This window comes from Telmatherina bonti (genome assembly GCF_933228915.1).
Source record: "Telmatherina bonti genome assembly, chromosome: 17".
Classification (NCBI taxonomy): Eukaryota; Metazoa; Chordata; class Actinopteri; order Atheriniformes; family Telmatherinidae; genus Telmatherina; species Telmatherina bonti.
In genome coordinates, this window is record NC_136615.1 from 3,912,878 (window position 1) to 3,935,924 (window position 23,047).

At 49.3% G+C, this 23,047-nt stretch overlaps 1 protein-coding gene across 2 annotated transcripts in view; it reads left to right on the forward strand.

Annotated features, from left to right (window-relative positions):
- vcanb (versican b) overlaps positions 1 to 23,047 on the forward strand; it is a 145,812-nt gene that overhangs the window by 82,069 nt on the left and 40,696 nt on the right. For both annotated transcript variants that reach the window (XM_079256561.1, XM_079256562.1), the window contains exons 9-14: positions 1,305 to 1,480; positions 4,453 to 5,503; positions 5,590 to 5,703; positions 5,904 to 6,017; positions 9,035 to 9,193; positions 9,276 to 9,358. In XM_079256561.1, coding sequence (XP_079112687.1) covers positions 1,305 to 1,480; positions 4,453 to 5,503; positions 5,590 to 5,703; positions 5,904 to 6,017; positions 9,035 to 9,193; positions 9,276 to 9,358 — 1,697 coding nt within the window. The remainder of the gene's footprint in view (positions 1 to 1,304; positions 1,481 to 4,452; positions 5,504 to 5,589; positions 5,704 to 5,903; positions 6,018 to 9,034; positions 9,194 to 9,275; positions 9,359 to 23,047) is intronic.

The following is a 23,047-nucleotide window of genomic DNA, read 5'->3' on the forward strand; positions in this document are numbered from 1 at the left end:
GCCTATGTGGAAATGCATTCGTGTGCAGGCCCACACACAATAACACAAACATGATTGAATAATCAATAATCATTCCTTAGCCTACTTAACAAGTTAGCTCTTTTTTTTACACAGAAGGTATAAATATGGTAAGGGACTCTCTGTCAAGCTACCTTACTAAACTCGCTAACATTAAAGTAATAACATTACTTTGTTAGCTAACGAGTGCCAACCAGTTAGAGGATAATATTAAGTGTCACTGGAAACACATGGATGTCCATAAATGAAGATAAAACTTACATGTATGTTGCTGTAAAATGGCCTCCCAGATCTGACATGAGATGCTAATGATGGATTTAAGTTCTAATCAGCTGTAATGCTGATGATGACACTGAAGCTCAGATGCTAATGGTTTCCAGCAGCATCAGGATGAAATTCAGACCTGCATCATCTAAGTTCATGTGATGTTTTCTGCTGTAAACTGTGAATCTCTTCATCACCAACATCTCTGGTTGTTTATTCCCTTTGTTTTCCTCTGCCGCTTGTCTGCTTTTTGTTTTAGGGATTTGGTTCCGGTGGGTGTTTAATCACATCTGTTTTGCATCTGTGCTTTAGTCTTTCTGTTTATCTGATGCCGTTTTCTGCAGCTGCAGTGTGTAGTTGTGTGATTTTTGCTTTTTATCTTTATTTCTGGTTCTTGTCTTTATTTGCAAGCTATTTATCTTGTGTCTCACTTGAATTTATTCCAGGTAAACATGTCATATTGTTGCTGCTGCTCATAGTTTGTTTTGCACATTGTATGATTTGACTTAGCTTTCCATGTCGTTGCCCCTCGTGCAGCATAAAGTCCTAATGAGGAGACACAAGTTCGCATTGTTTCAGAGCAGCCGCTGCCAGCGACTGACCTTCATCATGACAAACACAAACCCAGAGACTGTTTCGCATCCAAAAACCTTCTTCAGCTTGTTTTAATCTGAGAGAAGGGATCAGACCAGTGCAGAAAAAACTCAGCTGTTAGTCATAAAACTTATGTTATTTTATATTTTGAAAGTTCAGAAAATAATCTGTTTTAAACATAAACAGGAGTCAACAAACAAAACTTTGAAAGAAAATCAAACTGCAGCCGTTGAGTGGTGGACACTTTACAAATGAATGATCTGCAGGAGCAAGGCAGATAAATAAAGTTTCAGAAGGAAACAACATGAAGGTAAACTACAGCGAGTAATAAAAATGTCAGACATTTATTGATCTTTTAACAGAAACCTTTTCCACTATTGATCTATTATTAATTGAACAGATTTCTGTCTGTCTTTTTCCTGTTCCAGTGGATCGAGTCCTAGATTTCCTGAACCAGCCAGTGGATGGCGCCCTCTTCCCACAGATTCCTGACCTCACACAGGTGACCAGTGAAGGTATCCTGGCCAGCGGGGACTCTGACCTGTCCAGACCCTCTTCCAATGGGGTCCCTACAGCAATCAGTTTTGTCAATGGAAAACATGAGGTACAGACTAAACGCTGGAGAGTTGAGATCTTATGATTCCAGTTTATTAAAATCTGACTTCCTGACCCCCCTTCTGGAGCCAGGCGTGGAGGCGGGACATAGACATTAGTACCTGTTGGAAAGGCGTTTGTTCATGGGACCCAGTCTAGCTCAGCCTAAAAGGGTTGGATCCATCATTCAGTCCAAAGGTAACATGGGCCTCCCCAAGCCTGAGCTGGTGTGCAAGGTTGTGCGGTTCTGGCTATATATAGTTGGACTTACCTCAATGCTCAGCTTGGTTCTGGATCCAGTCTCTTTGAGGAGGACTGGACTTTCTTCTATTCTGGAGTTGCTTCCGGTGAGAGGTATTGAGCTGATGTGGGCATACCCATTTCCCTCGACTTGATCCCTGTACATCTGGGTTTACCTCCGGTGTATTAGTTGGGGGAATCAGGACACTCTGGACCAGTGGTCCAAAATTCCAGTCCTGGAGATCTACCGTCCTGCAGGTTTTAGTGTTTACCCGATGGAAAAACCTGCCTCAGATCATTGGCTTATTACCAGACAGGTGCCAAAGTTGTTGTATTTTCATTTGCATCAGGTGTGTTGGACCTACATGATGGTAGACCTCCATAACTGGAGAAGACCTCAATCATGATCTTCAAAGGATGGTATCTGCAGGTTTTAGAAGTTTCCCTGCTGCAACACACCTTAAACCTGCAGGACACCAGCCCTCATGGATTGGAATCAAGGATTCCTCTTCTTGGCAGCAGTTCCATGACAGACTTTGTAGTCACATCATTGGACTTGCAACCGCACGTCTTGGACACTCGGGTGAAGAGGGGGGCGGAGCTTCAACTGATCACCACCTGGTGGTGAGTTGGCTCAGATGGTGGGGGAGCAAGCCGGTCAGATCTGGCAGGCCCAAACGTGTTGTGAGGGTCTGCTGGGAACGTCTGGCTGAGTCCCCCGTCAGAGCGAGCTTCAACTCCCACCTTCAGCAGAGCTTCAACCATGTCCCGGGTGAGGCGGGGGACATTGAGTCTGAATGGGCTGTGTTCCGTACCTCGATTGCCGAGGCAGCCAGCCGGAGCTGTGGCTGTAAGGTCGTTGGTGCCTGTCGTGGCGGTAATCCCAGGACTCGTTGGTGGACACCAGCAGTGAGGGATGCCGTCAAGCTGAAGGAGTCCTATCGGGCCTTCTTGGCCTGTGGGACTCTGGAGGCAGCTGGTAGGTACCAACAGGCTAAGTGGGCTGTGACTTTGCCTATTGCCAAGGCAAAGACTTGGGCATGGGAGGAGTTTGGCAAGGCCATGGAGAAAGACTTCCAGAAGGCTTCGAGGCGATTCTGGTCCACCATCCGGCGACTCAGGAGGGGGAAATGGTGCTCCGTCAATACTGTGTACAGTGGAGATGGGGAGCTGATGGGAAGACTCTCCTATGTGTTGGACTGAGGTGGTTAAAAAGCTCCTTGGTGGCAAGGCCCCGGGAGTGGATGAGATCCGCCCAGAGTTCCTTAAGGCTCTGGATGCTGTGGGGCTGTCCTGGCTGACACGCCTCTGCAGCATCGCGTGGACATCGGGGGCAGTACCGCTGGACTGGCAGACCGGGGTGGTGGTCCCCCTTTTCAAGAAGGGAGAACAGTCTGCTCTAACTAGAGGGGGATATCACACTCCTCAGCCTCCCAGCTAAAGTCTATTCAGGGGTCCTGAAGAGGAGAGTCCGTCAGATCCTCAAATCTCGGATTGAGGAGGAGCAGTGTGCTTTTCGTCCTGGTCGCAGAACGATGGACCAGCTCTATACCCTGTTTGGGATCCTGGAGGTGGCATGGGAGTTTACCCAACCAGTCTACATAATAAGAAGATTGTATTTTATTTAAAAGCACCTTTCAAGTCACTCAAGGACACTGTTCAATAAAAACAGTCATTAAAACAACAATAAGAAGCAATAAAATACAACACAAAACCAGTGATTACAGACAGCATGCTTTCTTGAACAGGTGTGTTTTGAGGAAGGATTTGAACAGATGTAAACAGTGTTATGGATGTCTGGTGGGAGGGCATTCCAGAAGTGGGGAGCTGAGCGACTGAATGCTCGTCTCCCCATGGTGCTGAGACGGCAGGAGGGAACAGTGAGGTGGATGGAGAAGGATGACCTGAGGGGGTGATAATATGTAAGAGGTCTGACAGATAGCGGGGGGCGAGGTTGTGGACGGCCTTGAAAGTGTGCAGGTGGCTTTTGAATTCTATTCTTGATTTAACTGGTAGCCAGTGCAGCTGCTGTAGGATAAGGGTGATGTGGTGAAAAGAGGGAGTCCTGGTGATGATGCGTGCAGCAAAATTGTAAATAATTTAAAGCTTATGAAGGTATTTCAGTGGGAGATTGAAGAAAATAGTCAATACAACAGTCAATAAGAGAGGTAACAGTGGACAACAACAGAGGTGGTGCGGGGGGTGAGGGAAGGGCAGAAACTAGAAATGTCATGTACATGGAAATATGCAGAACGAGTGATGTTATTGATCTGGGCATGGACTGATAATGTGCTGTCGAGGATTTGTGGCATGTGCTTTATGGACCTGGAGAAGGCGTTCGACCGTGTCTCCCGGGGGCTCCTGTGGGGGGTACTCTGGGAGTATGGGGTACCGGACCCCCTTGTACGGGCTGTCAGGTCCCTGTAAGACCGGTTCCTACATGGTGCCGATTCTGTTTATAACTTATGGACAGAATTTCTAGTATCTTCTGAGTTGTGGAGGGTTTGGTCGACTCAGATTCTGCCTTTTGGAGAGGATGTGGTTCCGTTGGCTTAGTTAGACCCTTATTTCCAGCTGACTGTTAAGCAGTTGGGATGGGAATTCCATCCTCCAGATCCGAAGAATGGATGGACTGAGTGATGGATCCATCCTTCCCTTGTATAGATTATCAGACAAGCTGTGAGACGTAGGTTGGGACAAACTGTTTCTCTTGTTCTTCTTCATCTGCTCTGCTCTGTCCAGGTGACCTTCGAGCCTCAGCTTCCAGAAGAAGCCAGAGGAGATCAGTTTGAAATGGTTACACCTGTTCAGGTGGAGGACTACTTAGTGATGAAGGAGGAGGACAGCAAGACTCCATTTGACTACAGTGTTGTCCACATTCAAACAGAGAAAAGCAGTGATGAAAGAACTAGTCCAGATCCAGATGAAACTACATGTCAAGGATGTGATGGAGACACTGTCCCTGACATCTCCACTGAAGGTCCAGATCAAACCTTCACATATTCTCCACCGATGTCACCAACGACATCCAGCCCGGTCCATGCCAGAGTGTCTCAGGCCATCCCTGAAAGCCTCGCTACCTACGAGAAGATGGAGGGTTCTGCAGATGATACTCCTCCCACTCCGTCCGCAGGAGACCTGGCAAGTGTGAGGACAGACGAGACCGAACTCGGAGGAATGGAGGTTCCCACTTCTGACCCAGACACCAGGCTCCAAGAAACCGCCTCAAGGATCCAGAGTGGGGATGTTGAAGGTTCTGTTTCTGGAGAGGATGATGCCTCTGGACAACCTGAGACAGTCAGTTACTCCTCCCTCCAGACCCAGCAGCTTCCAGATTCAGAGTCAGGATCAGGTTCAGGTTCTGAACAGGTTTCTGGCGAGTTCTCCGGGGAGCAGGGTGATCCAGATGTCCTGCTTGCAGAGCTAAAAGTTACAGTTCTACCAGCTGTAGCAGCAACCACCACAAAAACCCAAGACCCAATCTCATACCAGACCACAGTGAGACACCCCATCGCAGATCACGAACCAAATACTACAACCACAATCTCCACCAGCGCCGTTCAGGTTGTGAACTGGACCCCTTCTACCTCTTCTCCCTTCTACACCTTTGACCACAGCCCCCATTCCGTCCCCCAGTGGGTCCTGACCCCTGACCCATCTGCTGCCCCCCTACCAGACCAGGGACTGGTGGGTTATCAAACCTCTCTTGTGGAGACCCGCCCACAGAAACCCGAAGAGACCGAGACCACATACCCACCGGAGACCCGCTCCAACCTCGCTGTTAACGTCAGAGGTATGTGGTCATGGGTGATCTGGCTCAAGTCCACGTCCAGACCTGCTGTAAAGTTGCAGAACCTTCCACAACTTCTCCTGTTTCAGATCTGCTGCTGTGCTCCGTTGGAGTGTGTCAGAATGGAGGATCTTGCTTCAGGAAAGGAGAAGAAAACCTGTGTGTGTGTTTACCTGGATTCACCGGACAGTTCTGTGAGACAGGTATGGAACTGGCAGGTCAGGGTTAACAACCGAAAGAACTGGGCCAAACCTGGGCCAGCAGACTGGTGAGGGTTAATAACATTAGACAGAACTGGGCTGGACCAGCCCGATAGACCAGTGAGGGTTATTAATGCCAGACAGAATCTGGTCAAACCAGGCCAACAGACCGGTAATAACCAGGATGTGTTGTGTGTCTGCAGACCTGGACGAGTGCCAGTCCAACCCGTGTCTGAATGGCGCCACCTGTCTGGATGGGATCAACTCTTTCACCTGCCTCTGCCTGCCCAGCTACACTGGAGAGCTCTGCGAACAGGGTCAGAACCCATCATCCAACCATCCATCCATCCATTTATCCATCCATCCATCTATCCATCATTTATCTGTCCATCTATCCGTCCGTCTGTCCATCCATCCATCATTTATCCATCCATTCATTCTTCCATCCATATGTCCATGCATTCATCCATCCATTCATTCATTTGTCCATCCATCCATATATTTCTGTAAAGAGATGTCAGTGATCTGATTGGTCAGCCATTCTGGCCTGATCAGGCACCGCCCACTTTTCTACTGTTACCTTACATGAAATATATATAAATATTATTGTCATTGATGGTGGAGGATTTGGGTTCAGACCATCAGAATGCATCAGGATGTAATCTGGCATGATGTAAAACTCATCCATCGCTGGGCGTTGGCTACTTCTTCTAGCCTCTCCTCTCATATCTCTGACATGACTCAGAGCTGGTCCAGGTTCAGAGGTCCTGGGGATTAAAACTCTGGATCAGGATCAGTTTTCACTGATAACAGAGTTGTCAGCACAGGAAGTCATCAGAGAAGGGAAACTGGTCCAAACAGATTTCTGTTAGCTTCACCAGACTGAACTGTTTTAGTAGAACTTTTCATCTGAATCATATACAGCTGAAGAACCTCAGTTCAGGAAGAAATGGACCAGAAGTCCTGGTAGAACAAATCCACTAATCCAGGTAGAACCAATTCAGTAATCCAGGTAGAACCAGACCAGAAATTGAGGTTGAAATGGCATGTCTAGGTAGGACCAATCCATAGACCACCTGGACATTTTTAAATTGGCCATATATGGAGTTTTAAGGAGTTTTTATCACCTCCAATGCAGCTCACACCTTACTTATGCTAGCATTGTCATATTTCTGCTAACATGGCTGCTACATTCAATTTGCTTAAACTAGAGGTAATAAGCTAATAGCATGCTATGCTAGCATTGTCGTGTTAAGGCAGAGAAGCAAAACCTATATATCTTATGCTAAAGGACAACACTGCTGAAATGTTCTAGTTAATGCCAACATAAGCAGCTGATGTAATCTTGTAAGGGCTAGCATGTTGTTAGCATTATCATGCTAAAGTAAAGGAAAAGCTGTAATATTCTTCTCTCTTCGACATGTGGCCGTGTTGGAGAGAAACCCCATGTTTGTAGGGTGTGTCCATGTGCATCCATGGTGAAGGTGCATGATGATGTGGAACGTTGGAAGTCTTTCCTCCCTGACAGACAAATGCCTTCTTGTAGCTGTGTTCCAGTGGAAAGAAGGAGAAACAGATAACTGCTGTATTATTCCAGCAGCTGTGGCGTCCTCTCCCACTTCATCTGGATTCAGTTTGACCTCCTGCTCTCTGCTCGGCTACGTCTGGACGCCACGCTGCCAGGACGGCCCAGGCTTCCAAGCCTGGGCCGTGATCCTCCAGGTGGTCATTAAGACCAGGCCAGCTGATGGAAACAACTTTCCATCACAGCTTCTCTGGCATGCACATGATTCTGACACAAAGCAGCCATTGTTTGCTGATAATGTGGCTTCATGTCATCGTGTGTTTGACCCGAACACAACTGGATGTTTGTGAGGGTTAAAGAAGTCTTTATTCCCAGCTGGACCTCAACAACAGGCTGAAGAAGGAAGCTAATGAAAGCTGCTGAGTAACTGCTGGAGCAGCACGCCTCTACATTCACACCATGAACCCTGCTTCCGGACTGGGAACCTTACTGGGAACCTCGCTGCCAAGCTGCTGGTGGGAATGCAAATAAAAAACAAAACGCAGTCGCCTGCCAATATTTTAAACTTTAACTGAAAATAGAAGAAAGCAGATTAAATAATTAGCATGTAATTACAAATATTCATGAATGAATGTCTGAGTGAAATATATTTTATGGCCTGAGAACAAACCAGCTACAAACCATGAGACACAGCTGATGTATTTATACAGCACATTTCACACATCCAGCAACAAAATGAGCTGAACGCGATTTCAGAACCAGACAAGAAAACTTAGTTACAGATTAACATCATCCACAAAAAATCTCCCCCTCAATTAAAACCTGTTAGTTAACCGCAGGCGTGTGCCACGGGCTGCAGGCGTGTGCCGCAGGCATATGCCACGGCCACCACCGTACAGTGCTAGATTCTCGTGAAGCTCCTCTTCCTGGCCAGGAGGAGGTGCTGTTCATTTTTATGGAGCTATGAAAAGCAGGAAATGTTTCACATCGATCGGTACGACAGGTGATAAGAAATGATCATCGGAAAGATTTTATTCAAGATAAACTTTATAAGAGAAAATAAAATTATATAAACTAATTTTAGACAGGGACCCAACATGGAGCCTGGGGACCTCCACCTGTAGATGCTGAACTACAGGGGACCCAACATGGAGCCTGGGGACCTCCACCTGTAGATGCTGAACTACAGGGGACCCAACATGGAGCCTGGGGACCTCCACCTGTAGATGCTGAACTACAGGGGACCCAACATGGAGCCTGGGGACCTCCACCTGTAGATGCTGAACTACAGGGGACCCAACATGGAGCCTGGGGACCTCCACCTGTAGATGCTGAACTACAGGGGACCCAACATGGAGCCTGGGGACCTCCACCTGTAGATGCTGAACTACAGGGGCCCAACATGGAGCCTGGGGACCTCCACCTGTAGATGCTGAACTACAGGGGACCCAACATGGAGCCTGGGGACCTCCACCTGTAGATGCTGAACTACAGGGGACCCAACATGGAGCCTGGGGACCTCCACCTGTAGATGCTGAACTACAGGGGACCCAACATGGAGCCTGGGGACCTCCACCTGTCGATGCTGAACTACAGGGGACCCAACATGGAGCCTTGGGAACCTCCACCTGTCGATGCTGAACTACAGGGGACCCAACATAGAGCCTTGGGGCCTCCACCTGTCGATGCTAAGCTACAGGGGCCCAACATGGAGCCTGGGGACCTCCACCTGTAGATGCTGAACTACAGACTTGGACCAGAGATTATTTAACAGTTCTGTACCAGTCCTGCGTTGTTGTTTCTCTGCAGACACGGAGGTCTGTGGGTTCGGATGGCAGAAGTTCCAGTCCCACTGCTACCAGTACTTCATCCACCGACGCACCTGGGATGCTGCTGAGAGGGAGTGTCGGCTGCATGGGGCCCACCTGGCCAGCATCCTGTCCCAGGAGGAGCAGATCTTCATTAACCGTGAGACTGTGCTGTTTCCATGCTGATGCTGAAGTTGAACATGCGACTAAGTTGTGTTAGGTTAACGGTTGTGTGTTTGCAGGTCTGGGCAGGGACTACCAGTGGATCGGGCTAAATGACCGGATGTTTGAGAGGGACTTCAGATGGACGGATGGCAGGCCGATGGTAAGACGAAGAATCTCAAAAACATTCATGAACGTTTCTGACATATTTCTGTTCAAGATTACCAGCTGGCGGTGAACTGATGGTTGAACCCTCACAGCCAGAGTTTTGTTGCACTTAATTCATTGGCTGCTAGCCATTGATTCAGCCGAGCCGTGTGGTGCCATCACCTTCCAGGCCGTGTAACATTTAGTTCTGGCACTGCAGATGTGGAAGGACCATTTTTACAGGTGTGTGCATCAAGGTGTCTTCAAGGGCACACTCCTTAAATCTCCCTGGAATAGCCTGAAATCTCCCTGGAGTGACCTAGAATCTCCCTGGAATGGCATGAAATCTCCCTGGAGTGACCTAGAATCTCCCTGGAATGGCCTGAGATCTCCCTGAAATGACCTGAAATCTCCCTGGAATGGCCTGAAATCTCCCTGGAGTGACCTAAATTCTCCCTGGAGTGACCTGAAATCTCCCTGGAGTGACCTTAAGTCTCCCTGGAATAGCCTGAAATCTCCCTGGAGTGACCTATAATCTCCCTGGAATGGCCTGAAATCTCCCTGGAGTGACCTAGAATCTCCCTGGAATGGCCTGAAATCTCCCTGGAGTGACCTGAAATCTCCCTGGAATGGCCTGAAATCTCCCTGAAATGACCTGAAATCTCCCTGGAATGGCCTGAAATCTCCCTGGAGTGACCTAAATTCTCCCTGGAGTGACCTGAAATCTCCCTGGAGTGACCTTAAATCTCCCTGGAGTGACCTAGAATCTACCTGGAGTTACCTGAATTCTCCCTGGAATGGCCTGAAATCTCCTTGGAGTGACCTTAAATCTCCCTGGAGTGACCTAGAATCTCCCTGGAATGGCCTGAAATCTCCCTGGAGTGACCTAGAATCTCCCTGGAATGGCCTGAAATCTCCCTGACATGACGTGAAATCCCCCTGGAATGGCCTGAAATCTCCCTGGAGTGACCTAAATTCTCCCTGGAGTGACCTGAAATCTCCCTGGAATGGCCTGAAATCTCCCTGGAGTGACCTAAATTCTCCCTGGAGTGACCTGAAATCTCCCTGGAATGGCCTGAAATCTCCCTGGAGTGACCTAAATTCTCCCTGGAGTGACCTGAAATCTCCCTGAAATGGCCTGAAATCTCCCTGGAGTGACCTAAATTCTCCCTGGAGTGACCTTAAATCTCCCTGGAGTGACCTAGAATCTCCCTGGAGTTACCTGAATTCTCCCTGGAATAGCCTGAAATCTCCCTGGAGTGACCTAAATTCTCCCTGGAGTGACCTAGAAGCTCCCTGGAATGGCCTGAAATCTCCCTGGAATGGCCTGAAATCTCCCTGGAATGGCCTGAAATCTCCCTGGAGTGACCTAGAATCTCCCTGGAATGGCCTGAAATCTCCCTGAAATGACCTGAAATCTCCCTGGAATGGCCTGAAATCTCCCTGGAGTGACCTAAATTCTCCCTGGAGTGACCTGAAATCTCCCTGGAGTGACCTTAAGTCTCCCTGGAATAGCCTGAAATCTCCCTGGAGTGACCTAGAGTCTCCCTGGAATGGCCTGAAATCTCCCTGGAATTACCTGAATTCTCCCTGGAATGGCCTGAAATCTCCCTGGAGTGACCTAGAATCTCCCTGGAGTTACCTGAATTCTCCCTGGAATGGCCTGGGATCTCCCTGGAATGACCTGGAGTTACCTGAATTCTCCCTGGAATGGCCTGAAATCTCCTTGGAGTGACCTTAAATCTCCCTGGAGTGACCTAGAATCTCCCTGGAATGGCCTGAAATCTCCCTGGAGTGACCTAGAATCTCCCTGGAATGGCCTGAAATCTCCCTGAAATGACCTGAAATCTCTCTGGAATGGCCTGAAATCTCCCTGGAGTGACCTAAATTCTCCCTGGAGTGACCTGAAATCTCCCTGGAGTGACCTTAAATCTCCCTGGAATGGCCTGAAATCTCCCTGGAGTGACCTAAATTCTCCCTGGAGTGACCTGAAATCTCCCTGGAGTGACCTAGAATCTCCCTGGAGTTACCTGAATTCTCCCTGGAATGGCCTGAAATCTCCCTGGAGTGACCTAAATTCTCCCTGGAGTGACCTAGAATCTCCCTGGATTGGCCTGAAATCTCCCTGAAATGGCCTGAAATCTCCCTGGAGTGACCTAAATTCTCCCTGGAGTGACCTGAAATCTCCCTGGAGTGACCTAGAATCTCCATGAAGTTACCTGAATTCTCCCTGGAATGGCCTGAAATCTCCCTGGAGTGACCTAGAATCTCCCTGGAATGGCCTGAAATCTCCCTGGAGTGACCTAGAATCTCCCTGGAATGGCCTGAAATCTCCCTGGAGTGACCTGAAATCTCCCTGGAGTGACCTAGAATCTCCATGAAGTTACCTGAATTCTCCCTGGAATGGCCTGAAATCTCCCTGGAGTGACCTAGAATCTCCCTGGAATGGCCTGAAATCTCCCTGGAGTGACCTAGAATCTCCCTGGAATGGCCTGAAATCTCCCTGGAGTGACCTGAAATCTCCCTGGAATGGCCTGAAATCTCCCTGAAATGACCTGAAATCTCCCTGGAATGGCCTGAAATCTCCCTGGAGTGACCTAAATTCTCCCTGGAGTGACCTGAAATCTCCCTGGAGTGACCTGAAATCTCCCTGGAGTGACCTAGAATCTCCCTGGAGTTACCTGAATTCTCCCTGGAATAGCCTGAAATCTCCCTGGAGTGACCAAAATTCTCCCTGGAGTGACCTAGAATCTCCCTGGAATGGCCTGAAATCTCCCTGAAATGACCTGAAATCTCCCTGGAGTGACCTAGAATCTCCATGAAGTTACCTGAATTCTCCCTGGAATGGCCTGAAATCTCCCTGGAGTGACCTAGAATCTCCCTGGAATGGCCTGAAATCTCCCTGGAGTGACCTAGAATCTCCCTGGAATGGCCTGAAATCTCCCTGGAGTGACCTGAAATCTCCCTGGAATGGCCTGAAATCTCCCTGGAATGGCCTGAAATCTCCCTGGAGTGACCTGGAATCTCCCTGGAGTGACCTAGAATCTCCCTGGAATGGCCTGAAATCTCCCTGAAATGGCCTGAAATCTCCCTGGAGTGACCTAAATTCTCCCTGGAGTGACCTTAAATCTCCCTGGAGTTACCTAGAATCTCCCTGGAGTTACCTGAATTCTCCCTGGAATGGCCTTGGATCTCCCTGGAATGACCTGGGATCTCCCTGGAATGACCTGAATTCTTCCTGGAATGGCCTGAAATCTCCCTGGAGTGACCTAGAATCTCCCTGGAATGGCCTGAAATCTCCCTGGAATTACCTGAATTCTCCCTGGAATGGCCTGAAATCTCCCTGGAGTGACCTAGAATCTCCCTGGAGTTACCTGAATTCTCCCTGGAATGGCCTGGGATCTCCCTGGAATGACCTGGAGTTACCTGAATTCTCCCTGGAATGGCCTGAAATCTCCTTGGAGTGACCTGAAATCTCCCTGGAGTGACCTAGAATCTCCCTGGAATGGCCTGAAATCTCCCTGGAGTGACCTAGAGTCTCCCTGGAATGGCCTGAAATCTCCCTGAAATGACCTGAAATCTCTCTGGAATGGCCTGAAATCTCCCTGGAGTGACCTAAATTCTCCCTGGAGTGACCTGAAATCTCCCTGGAGTGACCTTAAATCTCCCTGGAATGGCCTGAAATCTCCCTGGAGTGACCTAAATTCTCCCTGGAGTGACCTGAAATCTCCCTGGAGTGACCTAGAATCTCCCTGGAGTTACCTGAATTCTCCCTGGAATGGCCTGAAATCTCCCTGGAGTGACCTAGAATCTCCCTGGAATGGCCTGAAATCTCCCTGAAATGGCCTGAAATCTCCCTGGAGTGACCTAAATTCTCCCTGGAGTGACCTTAAATCTCCCTGGAGTTACCTAGAATCTCCCTGGAGTTACCTGAATTCTCCCTGGAATGGCCTTGGATCTCCCTGGAATGACCTGGGATCTCCCTGGAATGACCTGAATTCTTCCTGGAATGGCCTGAAATCTCCCTGGAGTGACCTAGAATCTCCCTGGAATGGCCTGAAATCTCCCTGGAATTACCTGAATTCTCCCTGGAATGGCCTGAAATCTCCCTGGAGTGACCTAGAATCTCCCTGGAGTTACCTGAATTCTCCCTGGAATGGCCTGGGATCTCCCTGGAATGACCTGGAGTTACCTGAATTCTCCCTGGAATGGCCTGAAATCTCCTTGGAGTGACCTGAAATCTCCCTGGAGTGACCTAGAATCTCCCTGGAATGGCCTGAAATCTCCCTGGAGTGACCTAGAGTCTCCCTGGAATGGCCTGAAATCTCCCTGAAATGACCTGAAATCTCTCTGGAATGGCCTGAAATCTCCCTGGAGTGACCTAAATTCTCCCTGGAGTGACCTGAAATCTCCCTGGAGTGACCTTAAATCTCCCTGGAATGGCCTGAAATCTCCCTGGAGTGACCTAAATTCTCCCTGGAGTGACCTGAAATCTCCCTGGAGTGACCTAGAATCTCCCTGGAGTTACCTGAATTCTCCCTGGAATGGCCTGAAATCTCCCTGGAGTGACCTAAATTCTCCCTGGAGTGACCTAGAATCTCCCTGGAATGGCCTGAAATCTCCCTGAAATGGCCTGAAATCTCCCTGGAGTGACCTAAATTCTCCCTGGAGTGACCTGAAATCTCCCTGGAGTGACCTAGAATCTCCCTGGAGTGACCTAGAATCTCCCTGGAATGGCCTGAAATCTCCCTGAAATGGCCTGAAATCTCCCTGGAGTGACCTAAATTCTCCCTGGAGTGACCTGAAATCTCCCTGGAGTGACCTAGAATCTCCCTGGAGTGACCTAAATTCTCCCTGGAGTGACCTGAAATCTCCCTGGAGTGACCTAGAATCTCCATGAAGTTACCTGAATTCTCCCTGGAATGGCCTGAAATCTCCCTGGAGTGACCTAGAATCTCCCTGGAGTGACCTGAATTCTCCCTGGAATGGCCTGGGATCTCCCTGGAATGACCTGGAGTTACCTGAATTCTCCCTGGAATGGCCTGAAATCTCCTTGGAGTGACCTTAAATCTCCCTGGAGTGACCTAGAACCTCCCTGGAATGGCCTGAAATCTCCCTGGAGTGACCTAGAATCTCCCTGGAATGGCCTGAAATCTCCCTGAAATGACCTGAAATCTCTCTGGAATGGCCTGAAATCTCCCTGGAGTGACCTAAATTCTCCCTGGAGTGACCTGAAATCTCCCTGGAGTGACCTTAAATCTCCCTGGAATGGCCTGAAATCTCCCTGGAGTGACCTAAATTCTCCCTGGAGTGACCTGAAATCTCCCTGGAGTGACCTAGAATCTCCCTGGAGTTACCTGAATTCTCCCTGGAATGGCCTGAAATCTCCCTGGAGTGACCTAAATTCTCCCTGGAATGACCTAGAATCTCCCTGGAATGGCCTGAAATCTCCCTGAAATGGCCTGAAATCTCCCTGGAGTGACCTAAATTCTCCCTGGAGTGACCTGAAATCTCCCTGGAGTGACCTAGAATCTCCATGAAGTTACCTGTATTCTCCCTGGAATGGCCTGAAATCTCCCTGGAGTGACCTAGAATCTCCCTGGAATGGCCTGAAATCTCCCTGGAGTGACCTAGAATCTCCCTGGAATGGCCTGAAATCTCCCTGGAGTGACCTGAAATCTCCCTGGAATGGCCTGAAATCTCCCTGGAATGGCCTGAAATCTCCCTGGAGTGACCTAAATTCTCCCTGGAGTGACCTGAAATCTCCCTGGAGTGACCTGACATCTCCCTGGAGTGACCTAGAATCTCCCTGGAGTGACCTGGAATCTCCCTGGAGTGACCTACAATCTCCCTGGAGTTACCTGAATTCTCCCTGGAATGGCCTCGGATCTCCCTGGAATGACCTGGGATCTCCCTGGAATGACCTGAATTCTTCCTGGAATGGCCTGAAATCTCCCTGAAATGACCTGAAATCTCCCTGGAATTGCCTGAAATCTCCCTGGAGTGACCTAAATTCTCCCTGGAGTGACCTGAAATCTCCCTGGAGTGACCTGAAATCTCCCTGAAATGGCCTGAAATCTCCCTGGAGTGACCTAGAATCTCCCTGGAATGGCCTGAAATCTCCCTGAAATGACCTGAAATCTCCCTGGAATGGCCTGAAATCTCTCTGGAGTGACCTAAATTCTCCCTGGAGTGACCTGAAATCTCCCTGGAGTGACCTTAAGTCTCCCTGGAATAGCCTGAAATCTCCCTGGAGTGACCTAGAATCTCCCTGGAATGGCCTGAAATCTCCCTGGAATTACCTGAATTCTACCTGGAATGGCCTGAAATCTCCCTGGAGTGACCTAGAATCTCCCTGGAGTTACCTGAATTCTCCCTGGAATGGCCTGGGATCTCCCTGGAATGACCTGGAGTTACCTGAATTCTCCCTGGAATGGCCTGAAATCTCCTTGGAGTGACCTTAAATCTCCCTGGAGTGACCTAGAATCTCCCTGGAATGGCCTGAAATCTCCCTGGAGTGACCTAGAATCTCCCTGGAATGGCCTGAAATCTCCCTGAAATGACCTGAAATCTCTCTGGAATGGCCTGAAATCTCCCTGGAGTGACCTAAATTCTCCCTGGAGTGACCTGAAATCTCCCTGGAATGGCCTGAAATCTCCTTGGAGTGACCTTAAATCTCCCTGGAGTAACCTAGAATCTCCCTGGAATGGCCTGAAATCTCCCTGGAGTGACCTAGAATCTCCCTGGAATGGCCTGAAATCTCCCTGAAATGACCTGAAATCTCTCTGGAATGGCCTGAAATCTCCCTGGAGTGACCTAAATTCTCCCTGGAGTGACCTGAAATCTCCCTGGAATGGCCTGAAATCTCCCTGGAGTGACCTAAATTCTCCCTGGAGTGACCTGAAATCTCCCTGGAGTGACCTAGAATCTCCCTGGAGTTACCTGAATTCTCCCTGGAATGGCCTGAAATCTCCCTGGAGTGACCTAAATTCTCCCTGGAGTGACCTGAAATCTCCCTGGAGTGACCTTAAGTCTCCCTGGAATAGCCTGAAATCTCCCTGGAATGGCCTCGGATCTCCCTGGAATGACCTGGGATCTCCCTGGAATGACCTGAATTCTTCCTGGAATGGCCTGAAATCTCCCTGAAATGACCTGAAATCTCCCTGGAATTGCCTGAAATCTCCCTGGAGTGACCTAAATTCTCCCTGGAGTGACCTGAAATCTCCCTGGAGTGACCTGAAATCTCCCTGAAATGGCCTGAAATCTCCCTGGAGTGACCTAGAATCTCCCTGGAATGGCCTGAAATCTCCCTGAAATGACCTGAAATCTCCCTGGAATGGCCTGAAATCTCTCTGGAGTGACCTAAATTCTCCCTGGAGTGACCTGAAATCTCCCTGGAGTGACCTTAAGTCTCCCTGGAATAGCCTGAAATCTCCCTGGAGTGACCTAGAATCTCCCTGGAATGGCCTGAAATCTCCCTGGAATTACCTGAATTCTACCTGGAATGGCCTGAAATCTCCCTGGAGTGACCTAGAATCTCCCTGGAGTTACCTGAATTCTCCCTGGAATGGCCTGGGATCTCCCTGGAATGACCTGGAGTTACCTGAATTCTCCCTGGAATGGCCTGAAATCTCCTTGGAGTGACCTTAAATCTCCCTGGAGTGACCTAGAATCTCCCTGGAATGGCCTGAAATCTCCCTGGAGTGACCTAGAATCTCCCTGGAATGGCCTGAAATCTCCCTGAAATGACCTGAAATCTCTCTGGAATGGCCTGAAATCTCCCTGGAGTGACCTAAATTCTCCCTGGAGTGACCTGAAATCTCCCTGGAATGGCCTGAAATCTCCTTGGAGTGACCTTAAATCTCCCTGGAGTTACCTAGAATCTCCCTGGAATGGCCTGAAATCTCCCTGGAGTGACCTAGAATCTCCCTGGAATGGCCTGAAATCTCCCTGAAATGACCTGAAATCTCTCTGGAATGGCCTTTAATCTCCCTGGAGTGACCTAAATTCTCCCTGGAGTGACCTGAAATCTCCCTGGAATGGCCTGAAATCTCCCTGGAGTGACCTAGAATCTCCCTGGAGTTACCTGAATTCTCCCTGGAATGGCCTGAAATCTCCCTGGAGTGACCTAAATTCTCCCTGGAGTGACCTGAAATCTCCCTGGAGTGACCTAGAATCTCCCTGGAGTGACCTAGAATCTCCCTGGAATGGCCTGAAATCTCCCTGAAATGGCCTGAAATCTCCCTGGAGTGACCTAAATTCTCCCTGGAGTGACCTGAAATCTCCCTGGAGTGACCTAGAATCTCCCTGGAGTGACCTAAATTCTCCCTGGAGTGACCTGAAATCTCCCTGGAGTGACCTAGAATCTCCATGAAGTTACCTGAATTCTCCCTGGAATGGCCTGAAATCTCCCTGGAGTGACCTAGAATCTCCCTGGAGTTACCTGAATTCTCCCTGGAATGGCCTGGGATCTCCCTGGAATGACCTGGAGTTACCTGAATTCTCCCTGGAATGGCCTGAAATCTCCTTGGAGTGACCTTAAATCTCCCTGGAGTGACCTAGAATCTCCCTGGAATGGCCTGAAATCTCCCTGGAGTGACCTAGAATCTCCCTGGAATGGCCTGAAATCTCCCTGAAATGACCTGAAATCTCTCTGGAATGGCCTGAAATCTCCCTGGAGTGACCTAAATTCTCCCTGGAGTGACCTGAAATCTCCCTGGAGTGACCTTAAATCTCCCTGGAATGGCCTGAAATCTCCCTGGAGTGACCTAAATTCTCCCTGGAGTGACCTGAAATCTCCCTGGAGTGACCTAGAATCTCCCTGGAGTTACCTGAATTCTCCCTGGAATGGCCTGAAATCTCCCTGGAGTGACCTAAATTCTCCCTGGAGTGACCTAGAATCTCCCTGGAATGGCCTGAAATCTCCCTGAAATGACCTGAAATCTCCCTGGAGTGACCTAAATTCTCCCTGGAGTGACCTGAAATCTCCCTGGAGTGACCTAGAATCTCCATGAAGTTACCTGAATTCTCCCTGGAATGGCCTGAAATCTCCCTGGAGTGACCTAGAATCTCCCTGGAATGGCCTGAAATCTCCCTGGAGTGACCTAGAATCTCCCTGGAATGGCCTGAAATCTCCCTGGAATGGCCTGAAATCTCCCTGGAATTACCTGAATTCTACCTGGAATGGCCTGAAATCTCCCTGGAGTGACCTAGAATCTCCCTGGAGTTACCTGAATTCTCCCTGGAATGGCCTCGGATCTCCCTGGAATGACCTGGGATCTCCCTGGAATGACCTGAATTCTTCCTGGAATGGCCTGAAATCTCCTTGGAGTGACCTGAAATCTCCCTGGAGTGACCTAGAATCTCCCTGGAATGGCCTGAAATCTCCATGAAGTTACCTGAATTCTCCCTGGAATGGCCTGAAATCTCCCTGGAGTGACCTAGAATCTCCCTGGAATGGCCTGAAATCTCCCTGGAGTGACCTGAAATCTCCCTGGAATGGCCTGAAATCTCCCTGGAGTTACCTGAATTCTCCCTGGAATGGCCTGAAATCTCCCTGGAGTGACCTAAATTCTCCCTGGAGTGACCTAGAATCTCCCTGGAATGGCCTGAAATCTCCCTGGAATGGCCTGAAATCTCCCTGAAATGACCTGAAATCTCCCTGGAGTGACCTAGAATCTCCATGAAGTTACCTGAATTCTCCCTGGAATGGCCTGAAATCTCCCTGGAGTGACCTAGAATCTCCCTGGAATGGCCTGAAATCTCCCTGGAGTGACCTTAAGTCTCCCTGGAATAGCCTGAAATCTCCCTGGAGTGACCTAGAATCTCCCTGGAATGGCCTGAAATCTCCCTGGAATTACCTGAATTCTCCCTGGAATGGCCTGAAATCTCCCTGGAGTGACCTAGAATCTCCCTGGAGTTACCTGAATTCTCCCTGGAATGGCCTGGGATCTCCCTGGAATGACCTGGAGTTACCTGAATTCTCCCTGGAATGGCCTGAAATCTCCTTGGAGTGACCTTAAATCTCCCTGGAGTGACCTAGAATCTCATTGGAATGGCCTGAAATCTCCCTGGAGTGACCTAGAATCTCCCTGGAATGGCCTGAAATCTCCCTGAAATGACCTGAAATCTCTCTGGAATGGCCTGAAATCTCCCTGGAGTGACCTAAATTCTCCCTGGATTGACCTGAAATCTCCCTGGAGTGACCTTAAATCTCCCTGGAGTGACCTGAAATCTCCCTGGAGTGACCTAGAATCTCCCTGGAGTTACCTGAATTCTCCCTGGAATGGCCTGAAATCTCCCTGGAGTGACCTAAATTCTCCCTGGAGTGACCTAGAATCTCCCTGGAATGGCCTGAAATCTCCCTGAAATGGCCTGAAATCTCCCTGGAGTGACCTAAATTCTCCCTGGAGTGACCTGAAATCTCCCTGGAGTGACCTAGAATCTCCATGAAGTTACCTGAATTCTCCCTGGAATGGCCTGAAATCTCCCTGGAGTGACCTAGAATCTCCCTGGAATGGCCTGAAATCTCCCTGGAGTGACCTAGAATCTCCCTGGAATGGCCTGAAATCTCCCTGGAGTGACCTAGAATCTCCCTGGAATGGCCTGAAATCTCCCTGGAGTGACCTGAAATCTCCCTGGAATGGCCTGAAATCTCCCTGAAATGACCTGAAATCTCCCTGGAATGGCCTGAAATCTCCCTGGAGTGACCTAAATTCTCCCTGGAGTGACCTGAAATCTCCCTGGAGTGACCTAGAATCTCCCTGGAGTGACCTTAAATCTCCCTGGAGTGACCTAGAATCTACCTGGAGTTACCTGAATTCTCCCTGGAATGGCCTGAAATCTCCTTGGAGTGACCTTAAATCTCCCTGGAGTGACCTAGAATCTCCCTGGAATGGCCTGAAATCTCCCTGCAGTGACCTAGAATCTCCCTGGAATGGCCTGAAATCTCCCTGACATGACGTGAAATCCCCCTGGAATGGCCTGAAATCTCCCTGGAGTGACCTAAATTCTCCCTGGAGTGACCTGAAATCTCCCTGGAGTGACCTTAAATCTCCCTGGGATGGCCTGAAATCTCCCTGGAGTGACCTAAATTCTCCCTGGAGTGACCTGAAATCTCCCTGGAGTGACCTAGAATCTCCCTGGAGTTACCTGAATTCTCCCTGGAATGGCCTGAAATCTCCCTGAAATGGCCTGAAATCTCCCTGGAGTGACCTAGAATCTCCCTGGAATGGCCTGAAATCTCCCTGAAATGACCTTAAGTCTCCCTGGAATGGCCTGAAATCTCCCTGGAATTACCTGAATTGTCCCTGGAATGGCCTGAAATCTCCCTGGAGTGACCTAGAATCTCCCTGGAGTTACCTGAATTCTCCCTGGAATGGCCTGGGATCTCCCTGGAATGACCTGGAGTTACCTGAATTCTCCCTGGAATGGCCTGAAATCTCCTTGGAGTGACCTTAAATCTCCCTGGAGTGACCTAGAATCTCCCTGGAATGGCCTGAAATCTCCCTGGAGTGACCTAGAATCTCCCTGGAGTTACCTGAATTCTCCCTGGAATGGCCTCGGATCTCCCTGGAATGACCTGGGATCTCCCTGGAATGACCTGAATTCTTCCTGGAATGGCCTGAAATCTCCCTGAAATGACCTGAAATCTCCCTGGAATGGCCCGAAATCTCCCTGGAGTGACCTAGAATCTCCCTGGAATGGCCTGAAATCTCCCTGAAATGACCTGAAATCTCTCTGGAATGGCTTGAAATCTCCCTGGAGTGACCTAAATTCTCCCTGGAGTGACCTGAAATCTCCCTGGAGTGACCTTAAATCTCCCTGGAATGGCCTGAAATCTCCCTGGAGTGACCTAAATTCTCCCTGGAGTGACCTGAAATCTCCCTGGAGTGACCTAGAATCTCCCTGGAGTTACCTGAATTCTCCCTGGAATGGCCTGAAATCTCCCTGGAGTGACCTAAATTCTCCCTGGAGTGACCTAGAATCTCCCTGGAATGGCCTGAAATCTCCCTGAAATGGCCTGAAATCTCCCTGGAGTGACCTAAATTCTCCCTGGAGTGACCTGAAATCTCCCTGGAGTGACCTAGAATCTCCATGAAGTTACCTGAATTCTCCCTGGAATGGCCTGAAATCTCCCTGGAGTGACCTAGAATCTCCCTGGAATGGCCTGAAATCTCCCTGGAGTGACCTAGAATCTCCCTGGAATGGCCTGAAATCTCCCTGGAGTGACCTGAAATCTCCCTGGAGTGACCTAGAATCTCCATGAAGTTACCTAAATTCTCCCTGGAGTGACCTAGAATCTCCCTGGAATGGCCTGAAATCTCCCTGAAATGGCCTGAAATCTCCCTGGAGTGACCTAAATTCTCCCTGGAGTGACCTAGAATCTCCCTGGAATGGCCTGAAATCTCCCTGGAGTGACCTAAATTCTCCCTGGAGTGACCTGAAATCTCCCTGGAGTGACCTAGAATCTCCATGAAGTTACCTGAATTCTCCCTGGAATGGCCTGAAATCTCCCTGAAATGACCTGAAATCTCCCTGGAATGGCCTGAAATCTCCCTGGAGTGACCTAAATTCTCCCTGGAGTGACCTGAAATCTCCCTGGAGTGACCTGAAATCTCCCTGGAGTGACCTAGAATCTCCCTGGAGTTACCTGAATTCTCCCTGGAATAGCCTGAAATCTCCCTGGAGTGACCTAAATTCTCCCTGGAGTGACCTAGAATCTCCCTGGAATGGCCTGAAATCTCCCTGGAATGGCCTGAAATCTCCCTGAAATGACCTGAAATCTCCCTGGAGTGACCTAGAATCTCCATGAAGTTACCTGAATTCTCCCTGGAATGGCCTGAAATCTCCCTGGAGTGACCTCGAATCTCCCTGGAATGGCCTGAAATCTCCCTGGAGTGACCTTAAGTATCCCTGGAATAGCCTGAAATCTCCCTGGAGTGACCGAGAATCTCCCTGGAATGGCCTGAAATCTCCCTGGAATTACCTGAATTCTCCCTGGAATGGCCTGAAATCTCCCTGGAGTGACCTAGAATCTCCCTGGAGTTACCTGAATTCTCCCTGGAATGGCCTGGGATCTCCCTGGAATGACCTGGAGTTACCTGAATTCTCCCTGGAATGGCCTGAAATCTCCTTGGAGTGACCTTAAATCTCCCTGGAGTGACCTAGAATCTCATTGGAATGGCCTGAAATCTCCCTGGAGTGACCTAGAATCTCCCTGGAATGGCCTGAAATCTCCCTGAAATGACCTGAAATCTCTCTGGAATGGCCTGAAATCTCCCTGGAGTGACCTAAATTCTCCCTGGAGTGACCTGAAATCTCCCTGGAGTGACCTTAAATCTCCCTGGAATGGCCTGAAATCTCCCTGGAGTGACCTAAATTCTCCCTGGAGTGACCTGAAATCTCCCTGGAGTGACCTAGAATCTCCCTGGAGTTACCTGAATTCTCCCTGGAATGGCCTGAAATCTCCCTGGAGTGACCTAAATTCTCCCTGGAGTGACCTAGAATCTCCCTGGAATGGCCTGAAATCTCCCTGAAATGGCCTGAAATCTCCCTGGAGTGACCTAAATTCTCCCTGGAGTGACCTGAAATCTCCCTGGAGTGACCTAGAATCTCCATGAAGTTACCTGAATTCTCCCTGGAATGGCCTGAAATCTCCCTGGAGTGACCTAGAATCTCCCTGGAATGGCCTGAAATCTCCCTG